Raw genomic sequence first — 10,736 nt, 5'->3', positions numbered from 1 at the left:
TAATATGTTATGTAGCAGCACACTTGGGCTTACTGATTTGTTCTTACCTTCCACTTCTAAGGAGGCAGTGCCAGACACAGATCCTCCTTGGTTGGTAGCTCTAACTTGGTAAACTGTGGCATCATCATCTGTGACACTTGCAATGATGAGCTGGTGGTAGCCACCCTTAAACTCTTGAATCCTGTACTTTAATCCATCAGCAATGATTTCTTTGCCTTGTCTGTACCACTTCACAACAGGTTTCGGATGACCAGTCACTTTGCAGACTAAAGTAGCATTGCTTTGATACCTGACATTTAGATTTCTCAGTTCCTCTTTAAAGTGTGGTGCCTGAATCGGGACATCAGATTTAGGAGTGACAGGTTCTGATATTTCACTCCATTCACTTTCTCCGCCTAGGTTTTCACATTTCACACGGAACTCATATTCAAGACCTTCAATAAGGTTTTGCACTGAAAAGACGGTTTCTCGAATTTCTTCCGTTGTCACAGCAATCCACTTATTCTGCTTCTTCTCACGCTTCTCAAGGTAGTAATTTCTAATCTTTGCACCCCCATCACTGGGAGGTGGCTTCCAAGCCACAACACAGGAATCTTTTGTGATAGCAGTAATAGTTGGTTTGCCAGGAGCACTTGGCTTTTCTATTGAAAAAAAAAAAAAAAGGGTTGGAGTCATGAGGTGAAACAGCTTTATTGAAAAGCTTAATTTAAAAATGGAACATGATGAGTAGTGCAAAGATCTATTAAAAAAAATAGCTATTCCAGAGAAATTAAACTGGTTATTTTATGCTAAGAAACTCAGCCTTCAAGAAATTTCTTTTTAACATAAGAGGGTAAGGGATACATTTCCCCTCTTAGATGTGCAAAACTTTGATTAAAGAAGAGAAAAAGCATTTGGAATTTATCTGAATCTGCTATTTCCTTACTAAATTTATTTCTGTTAAAAGGAGTTTTCTGTGGAACTGGCTTTTACTGTATGGAGATAAAAAAAATCAAGTTGCACTCACCAAATGGACTCTTAATGATCACAACTGATGACACTTCTAGAGGCTCACTGATGCCAAAGGTGTTCTGAGCCGAAACCCGGAAATAATATCCAGCATTTTCTGTGAGGTTCACAATTCTACAGGTTGTCACTGAGATGGCTGAGGATACCAGTTGCCATTCAGCCCCTTCCTTGGCCTCACATTTCTCCACCACATAATTGGTGATCCAGGAACCTCCATCATCTGCAGGTGGTTTCCAGCTGATCACAGCAGAATTCTTCAATAGAGCTTCAATCACAATTGGTCCTGTAGGTTTGTCTGGTTTATCTGTTGGAGAAAAAGACAATTACAGTGGTTTTCATGGTGTGCTTCCCAAGGTTTTTTTTTTTTTTTTTTCCCTTTTCCTTGAAAATATGAAGCATTGAAAAGGAAAAGAAGATACCTTGTATTTCCACATCAAGGATGGCGTCAACTGTTCCAAAAACATTGCTGAGCTGAACTTTGTATTTCCCAGCATGGGTCTTACGTTGGACATTCTTAATGACAAGATGAGTATAGTGCTCAGTGTTTTCAATAGTAATATTTTCTGAGTTTTGCAGAAGTTTCTGGCCATGGAACCAAGTCATAGCAGGTACTGGGCGGCCAATGTACATAACATGAAGTCGAAGTGTAGAACCCACAGCACCATAGTATTTCTCTTTTAGTGGGTAACTAGGATGGAACTGTGGTGTTGCTTGCAGGAGAAGCTTACTGCTAGTTTCTGTTTCTCCAACCTCATTGGTAGCTATGCAGGTATAGACACCTTCATCTTCTTGTTCCTCTGTCATTACTGTCAGAGTATGTGTGCGTCCATCTGAAGACATTTTATATTTCCGGCTTTGTATGAGTTCTTTACCAAACCGGTACCATTTAATATCAGGAAGAGGCCTTCCAACAATCTGGCATGAGAGTTGAGCAGCTTCACCCAATTTGGTGGTAACATCCTTCATTTCTTTGCGTACTCCTGGGGCCTCTCCAGCTGAAAGTTAATGAAAGGTAACATTAAATGTATTGTTGTTAACTGCTGCATCTTTCTTTGTATATCAGCAGTGAGTTTATCCTGACTAATCACTTTAGTAGATAACCATAATTTACATGAGTCTAATTCTTAGAATCTCCTTTAGTGATTTTCCTAGTCATATGAAAAATAAGAGATTCAGTGAGCACATCTTCACATCATTTTGAGAGACTTTTCTTTTTATGATTGGGAGGGTATTATAGGTTTCAGGGAAATAAATATGAGTTCTCTGTAAGTCTGTACTATCCTTGCCTTTACTTAGGTTCAGTGAAATGGGGTACATATTTGTTGACTCTTCGAATCTTGTTAGAAGGCATACAAAAACCATTGCATTACAGGGAGGAATTTTTCCAGGAATGTGCTGAGTTCACTGCACCTAACATCTCCTGCTGATGTAATGGTTCCCTTGTTATTGCTGTTATATGCCGTCAAGCCGGACCCAACTCATAGTAACCCCTCCTTGGGTTTCTGAGGCAGTATCACTACGGAAGTAGATTGCCCCATCTTCCTTCTGAGGAGTGGCGAGCCTTCTAGTTAGCAGTCAAGTGCCTTAGGCACTATGCTACCAGAACTCCCAATGGTTCCCTTAGAATTCATCAACTATAACCTACGTATGCATATGCTAGAGTGAGTGATTTCTTTTCTTTCTAACTACTTGCTCTCCTATAAAGCTTTCATAGAGATCTACTTCATCTAAAGGAAAAATTAGCCTCAATATGTTGTTTAGTTTGTAATTCAGCACCAGAGAACTAAGGGCTACTTACATGTTAGCTTAGTTTTTACAGACATAGCAGTTCTTCGAGGTCTGCTAAGGCCAGTCTCATTCTCAGCAAAGACCCTGAATTCATACTCAGTAGCTTCCAGCAAACCTCCTACTGTGCATTGTTTGTCCTTGATACGGTCCTTAGTGCTCTTTTTCCAGGCACTCTCACCAGACTGTCTGTATTCAACCCAGTATCCAAGGATTTCTTTGCCACCATCACATTCAGGTTTCTCCCACTGTAGAGTGACACTGTCTTTGGATATTGAAAGAATCTCAAGTTCTCCAGGTTGGCTCGGTTTATCTGAAAAATTTTAAAACAATGAAAAAGGGAATACATTTTACTACTGAAATAAGACAACCAAAACAACCAAAGATGGCTTGCATCTTTGATATCAATCCCTTCAGAAACTCTTTCCTTACCAAATGGATCTTTGCAAACAACTGGTTCCGAAGCAGGGCTGGTCTCACTTAGCCCAACATCATTCTGTGCAATGATGCGGAACTGATACTCAGCGTCAGGCACGAGGCCAGTGATGGTGTACATCGTGGTAGTAATCTGAGTCTTGTTGTGTCTGACCCACTTGTCAGTTGATGTCTCCTTGCGTTCAATATAGTAGCCAGTGACACGAGAACCACCATCATCTTTGGGCCGGGACCAGGACAGGCTAACGGAACTCTTTGTCACGTCGAGTATTTCTGGAGGATTGCTTGGAGGCTCTGGAGGATCTAAAAATATCAGTGGAAAACACACATGTTAGAGCACAGTCCCAAATCTTGTAAACTAATGGCATTCATTTCAAAATAAAAGAGAAACTGAAAGAATTTTATAATTTTTTGGGTTGAAGAGCACTTACTGAGTGGTGTCTTGGGTATGACTGGTTCCTCAGATTTCAGGGGTTTGCTTATGCCAAACTGGTTTTCTGCTGAAACACGGAAATGGTATTCCACATTTTCTTTGAGACCTTTTACCACCAGAGATGTACCTCGGACTCTGGAATCAATGGTATACCAGGCGGCTTTAGGTACTTCTCGTCTCTCGAGGATGTACCCTATAATGTCGGCACCACCATCATCAGCAGGAGGTCTCCAACTGACCCTCACAGAGCGAGCTTGTATGTCGTCATATTCAAGTGGCCCTTCTGGAGTGTTGGGACTTCCAATCACCTTGACCTTGATGTAAACAGCCTTCTTGCCACATTTGTTTTCCAGAACTAGGTCATAGGTGCCAGAATCATCCCTGTCTGCTTCTTTGATCACAAGCTCAGTGTGTGTTTCAGAGGTTGCAATCATAGCACGTTTACTAATATCTTGGCCTTCCTTGGTCCATTTACATATTGGGAATGGTTTTCCTTTGATTGGTATGGTAAGTCTGATGACTCCACCTTGTCTTACAAAGATACCTTCCTGGTATCTTTCATCAAGTTCATAATCGGGATATTCTGGAGAGAAATGGAGGGTTACAGTTTAGTTTTTTTTTTTTTTAGGGAGGTGGTAGGAAATGTCTTAGGACAGTCATAGCAGAAAGCAAATGATCACATATCTTACCAAGCATTTCGGTGACTTTGACTGTTCCTGGTACCTCTGCGGGTTCCCCAGGTCCACCAGCATTGCAAGCTAGGACGCGGAATCTGTATTCAGCACCCTGAGGTAGGTGTGTTAGAGTATACTCCCGAATCTTGGTTGGGGTGGTGTTACATTTGGTCCATTCATGTTGATCTACTTTTTGCATTTCAATCAGGTAGCCTGTGACTTTAGATCCTCCTTCATCTTCTGGGACACTCCAGGCCAGGGAGACTGATGTCCTTGTTGTATCAGTAACTCTTGGGTTTTGTGGCTTTCCTGGAGGAGCTGAGTAAGACAACATGCTTGTTAAGGTTGCTGCAAAGTTGAAAATCAACTGTGACATCTAACAAATTCAGTACTCTGTTGAAACATGGATTGTTTGCATTAGAATATTGTTTTACTTTGTAAAAATTTCATTTATCAATTAAAAATGCTGAAAACTCTTTTATCTTAAATATATTTTGTGATCCCAACTCTTACTGTACTTTCATAAGTAATTTTAAAAACTGGCCTTCAGAAATGCTAACTTGTTTAAAAATTTTAACTGATATAGAGCATATATCATGATTCTCATTTTAAAGAGGAAACACATTCAAGAGAAGAATATAAAATCTTATATACCAGTGGTTGCTAGGGCCTTAAGTGGTAGGAGGAGATGGACTACAAAGGGATATAAGGGAACTATTTGGGGTGATAGAAATACTCTATATCTTGATTGTGGTGGTAATTACATAACAGTATACATTTTTCAAAACTCATAGAAGGGTATACTTAAAAAGAGTGTGTTTTACTATATGCAAATTATATGTCAATAAACCTCACTTAAATAAAACATATTTACCAATTGGATCCATGGCAACAATGGGTTTGGAAGGACGACTTGGTTTACCAGTCCCTCTGGCATTAATGGCTGTGACACGGTGTTCGTATTCTAAGCCTTCAATAAGGCCAGTGGAGCGGTACCGTGTCATCGTCACTGGTACTTTATTTACACGGACCCATCGATCTGCTCTCACTTCTTTGCGCTCCACAATGTATCCAGTCACTTGGGAGCCACCATCATCTTCTGGTGGATACCAAGTTAGTGTCATGCCATCACGGGAGACATCAAATATCTGTAATGTTTCTGGGGGTCCAGGAATACCTGCAGCAAGGCAGAGGTAAGTAAAATGTTAATAAGAAAAAATTAAAAGAGAGAGTTAATAATCTTAAATGGTATGTTAAGACCTTAGTGACTGTTTTCCCAGTGATTTCCCTTTTGTACTTTTCTTGATTTACTTCAATTCTGTAAACATTTATTTAGCATGCATTGTGTACTTTTCCCCCCTCACTATAACAAATCCAGTTCTTCCCTTCTTTCCTCCCTCCTTTCATAATAGTGATTACATTGGGGGAAGAAAAAGCCTAACAGCGTTGAAAACTTCTAAGAAAAAGAGGTTTAGACCTGTTTTTATTTACATTAGGTTATATCACAAATTCCTTTGTTGCCATATAGAATCGGAGATGGGGAGACTAGTGGAAGGGTCAAGGACTTACTGATGCTGCTGCGACATTCTATGACCTCAGACTGCAAGTAAGAGCCGATTCCAAAGCGATTTGTTGCAGCCACTCGGAACACATATTCATTTCCTTCAATGAGTCTAGTAAACTTAAATGTTGATCTAGTCACTGATTCAGAAACTGGCAGCCATCCTGGACGATGAGCATCACGCTGTTCTACTACATAACCACTTAATGGAGCACCACCATCCAATTCGGGTGGTTCCCAGGAAATGGTAACTGAAGTAGCATCAATTTCATCAATCTTGATAGGCCCAGTTGGTGGCCCAGGCTTGTCTATGAAAGAAAAAGAGGTTCAGGATATTAATTTTAACGTCAAATAAAAACCATCAACTTGCTTCCATCTTTGTCACATATCCTTACCAAGAATGATAACTTTAATTGTCTCTGAAGTAGTTCCAGTTACATTCTTTAATTCAAGTGTGTAATTCCCAGTATCTCTTATAGTGGTTTCACGGATGGTTAACTTAGCTACTTTAGTTTGAGTCTCAACCATAACACGCTCTGATTCCCTCAGTTTGGAACCATCAAAGAACCAGGAAGCAGCAGGAGGTGGACGACCAGCAATTGGTATCACCAGTTCTACTGGTCGGCCAGCTGGGACATGGATGGTCTTTTGAGGCATTGTAGAAACATCAATTGTTGGTAACACTATGAAAAAGAAATCAGACATTTTGTCATAAGAATTTTTTTCTAAAGCTAAGTATCATGCAGCATTCTGAATGTTCTCCTTATTTAACTTTATTAATGTTGCTTTTTGGCTATGCATAACCAGTACATACCTCTCAGGTCTTGTACAGTCACAGCTGTGACGATCTCTCTTGGTTCTGACACACCTTTCTCATTTTGTGCCCTCACTCTAAATAAGTACTCTTCACCTTCATTTAAGGAAATAACAGTGTGCTCCAGGACTGTAGGTTTTACAGTGACAACTTTCATCCATCGCTCCGTGCCAGCTTTGCAAGCCTCAAGAACATATCCTGTGAGTCGGCTACCACCATCATAGAGTGGTTTTTCCCAGGCAAGGGTAACAGTTGATTTGGTGACATCGACTACTTCAAGCTTTGAAGGCACCAAAGGCACTTCTGAAACCAGAACTGCATCAGATGTTTCACAAGGTTCTCCAATACCATAAATATTTTCTGGCAGTACTCTGAAATAGTACATGGTTCCTTCTACAAGTCCGGAAATTCGGTAGAGTGTTTTGCTGCATTTGGTCGTTACTGTTTTGAATGCTCTCATGGCAGCTTCACGTTTCTCAATAATGTAATTGTTGACTGGAGCTCCACCATCAATTATGGGAATTTCCCATGTAATAGTTACAGAATCTCTTGACACTTCTTTAACTTTCACTGAAGGACAGGGGCCAGGAGTATCTAAAAAAAAAAATAGAATTAAAAAATCCGTAGTTCCTATTTGATAGCTAGGATAAACTTCTTTTGCAGGAAAATATAATTAACATAGTTCCTCTCCTGAGAAGTGACTAATCGTAGGTCCACGTGTATATTTTTAAAAAATCTACTCCCAGCTATTGTTGAGTCAGTTCTTACTCACAGTGACCCCATGTGTGCTAGTGTGTGAACTGTGCTCTGGAGGGGTTGTCAAGGCAGATCACCAGGTCTATCTTCCAAGGTGCTTAACAGTAGGTCAGTGTTTAACCATTTGTGCCACCCAGGGACTTTACTCCTAGCATAGTCAATTTTAAGAAAAATGCTTACCATATACTTTAACAAGGATTGTTGCTGATTTCTTGCCAGATTGATTTTCAGCTTCAATTGTGTATTTTCCAGCATCATACCGATTAACTTTGTCCACAATAAGTAAAGTGTAGCTCTCAGTGGTGTCAATAATTGCCCGGCTTGCAAGATCAATGCCCTTCTTACTCCATGTAATGATGGGAGGTGGTCTTCCAGACACAGACACCATCAGGCGCAGCGAGGCCCCAGCCCTGATAGTCACAGTCTTCTTTAGATCGTCTGAAAGCTCAAGATCTGGTATTTCTAGAAAGTAAATGTCAAACTTGGTTAATTCATAAACAGGTCTGATGGAAAAAATAATTCCCTTAAAGGTTTGTTATAAATACCTAGTCTTTCCACGGGCTCAATCTCGGCAATTGATTCACTATATTCACTCATACCCTTTACGTTCACAGCAGCAACTCTGAAAGAGTATTTCTGACCCATTTTGAGGTCTGGCACAGTGAATTCAGTGTTTCTTATCGTGGCTTTGGTATGTACTCGGTACCACTGATCGGTGTCCTTTTCTTGCATTTCAAGAACATATCCTATGATGTCAGCACCACCATCGTACATGGGTTTGGTCCATGCCAAACTAATGCTGCGCTTGGTGGTATCTACAACTCTTGGGGAAGAAGGTGGTCCAGGGGTATCTGTGGAATTTAATAAGGTTGATACAGATATTATACAAACAAGGAAACTTTTGAGATTTATAGTTTTGGTTTTCATGATTGACAAACATACTATTACTTTTTGCCCACACTCACCAAAATAGTCTTTGTAACTGGTGTCTTCTAACATTATAGGACAGCACTGTGTTCTATATTATCACTATCTTTATTATTATTATTATTACAACTATTATTGTTTAAGAATTAAACTACTTTGGAAAGATAGATGTTTCTTTCTTGCTGCTTTGGCTGTATTCTTCCCCTTCTAGTAAGCTCAATGCTTTAAAGCTCCTACTTCCAGAAACTTTTAGTTTCTCATCTTTCACAGGCTTAACATCACCTGTGACTTCTACATTTCTAGTAATTACAGAAGTCAGTTTCCTCACCTTCCCCATTCAACCCCAAAGGTTTATTCCTTTTAGTTCCTGGGTTCAAACTCTGCAAAAGGATTTGTCATTATTTTCAAAATTCTTGTGACAATTATCATGTTAGTTACTTATTTAAATACTAGAAACTTTTTGTTCCTGGTATGCTGCTTCTTAAAAGGGACTTTGCCCTTTTTCTTTTCAGTAGTTTTATCAGTACAGTGCATTTTTTTCCATTCTTAGGAAGATTTATAAAATATATTCCTTTCGTATTGGCAGTAGAATAACTTATTTTTTCATAGATTGGAAAATACTGCAATAATTTTCAGCAGTGGTAATTGCTAACTTATCAACAGAAGTTGTAGTTAAGATGTTCTCTGAATTAGGCTATATTTAAGATCACTGTAATAAACATGTAGTGTTCTAGACTATTCATAAATTCTACCAGTTTTTGGAAATGAAGTGTTGTAAAATTATTTGTAATACAAATTGATGAAATTATGTATGATTCTTAGAACTCACATGATGGTTCTCTGCATGAGATGAAGTTGGAAGCATCACTGGGTTCACTGTTACCAGCAGCATTCACTGCAGTCACCCGGAATTGGTAATCACACCCTTCCATGAGGCCGGTCACCTTTAGCCTGGTATCATACACCACATAGTCCTTATTGACTCGTGTCCAGCGCAGGCTCTTCTTCTCACGTTTGTCTACTAGGTAGTTTTTTATCTCATTGCCTCCATCAGATTCAGGTTTTAGCCACTGAATGATGATATGCTCTTTGCTAGCACTTACTTCTTCAGGTATGCCAGGTTGTGATGGAATAGCTGTTGATATTTTTATAAAAATATGGATGGTCAGAATTATACCAAATCACTACTGATATGACTTCTGTCTCCCAGTCCCAACAAATTTTCAAATTGTTTGAAAGTGTTAATACTCACTGAATGAGTTTCTGGCAACAATTGGCTCTGATTCAACAGGTACACCAGGTCCATATTTGTTCACTGCCTTCACTCGGAATACATATTCATTGTTCTTGATGAGTCTGGTAACCACATAGGATAGGGTTGGGCATTCGCCTTCAACAATCACCCAGTTAAGCCTGCTAGTCTCGCGTCTTTCCACAATGTAGTGAGTTATTTCTGCTCCTCCATCTTCCTGAGGAAGGTTCCAGGCTAAAGTGCATTTCTCCTCTGTTACTCTGCTGACGGTGAACTTTCCACATGGACCAGGGGAATCTGAAACATGGTATGCAATGACAAAGGTCATTCTTTCCTCTTACACTTAAAAATGCTATAAAATAAAAGAATATTGACAATCTTATCTTACCAAGTACTTTGACCATGACAGACACGGCTTTGGTCCCACTGGCATTCTTCACTGTTAAAGTGTATTTCCCACTGTCACTTCTGTCACAGAACTTGATCACGGCAGTTGCTCGTTTGCCCGTATACTGCAAAGAGACTTTTTCACAGAGATCTAGTTCTTTGTCTCCTTTTGTCCAGATAATTTTGGGTTCAGGTTTGCCCCCAACTGCAGCATCAAGAACAAGGTCTGAGCCTGCTCTGATGGTCACCAGATCTCCCTGTAATCTGGCATCCAGTTCGGCTTTGGGTGGAGCTGTCAGTAGGCAAACCACATAAATGAATTTCTATCTAATAGTTAATTTTTTACATAAATTGTGATAATTTTAAAAGGAGAATGTTGACTATTTATTACCATATTCATCTCGGCAAGTGATAGGACCTGTAGATTCTGACCCTTTGCTAATTACGCCTGCTGCGTTCTTGGCCAACACTCGGAATTCGTAGGTGTCTCCCTCACTGAGAGCAGTCACAGTGAAGAAATTGTCTGAGACAATGGTATAGTTGCACTTGAGCCAGCGACCATCTCCTACTTCACTGACTGGTTTACGTTCAATGATGTAGCCTATAACCTTGCTGCCTCCGTCATACACTGGGGCAGACCAAATCAGTGACACTGTTGATCTTGTGACATCTGTCACCTCTGGTCTTCCTGGTGGATCTGGAAT

The 10,736-nt window shown here is 39.9% G+C and overlaps 1 protein-coding gene across 1 annotated transcript in view; it reads right to left on the bottom strand.

Annotated features, from left to right (window-relative positions):
• Positions 1-10,736, bottom strand: part of TTN (titin) — a 284,216-nt gene that overhangs the window by 9,022 nt on the left and 264,458 nt on the right. Inside the window, 17 exon segments of the mRNA XM_042780925.1 lie at positions 48-641; positions 1,007-1,312; positions 1,428-2,003; positions 2,807-3,106; positions 3,226-3,531; positions 3,660-4,244; positions 4,351-4,653; positions 5,210-5,512; positions 5,905-6,204; positions 6,292-6,579; positions 6,711-7,304; positions 7,647-7,928; positions 8,012-8,317; positions 9,223-9,528; positions 9,646-9,942; positions 10,034-10,324; positions 10,424-10,729. Of these exon segments, the coding sequence (XP_042636859.1) occupies positions 48-641; positions 1,007-1,312; positions 1,428-2,003; positions 2,807-3,106; positions 3,226-3,531; positions 3,660-4,244; positions 4,351-4,653; positions 5,210-5,512; positions 5,905-6,204; positions 6,292-6,579; positions 6,711-7,304; positions 7,647-7,928; positions 8,012-8,317; positions 9,223-9,528; positions 9,646-9,942; positions 10,034-10,324; positions 10,424-10,729 (6,243 nt within the window).

The sequence above is a fragment of the Orycteropus afer genome, unplaced genomic scaffold (genome assembly GCF_000298275.1).
Source record: "Orycteropus afer afer isolate SDZICR_OR568_19922 unplaced genomic scaffold, OryAfe1.0 scaffold00001, whole genome shotgun sequence".
NCBI classification, from domain to species: Eukaryota; Metazoa; Chordata; class Mammalia; order Tubulidentata; family Orycteropodidae; genus Orycteropus; species Orycteropus afer.
This window is presented reverse-complemented; position numbering and strand designations above follow the sequence as displayed.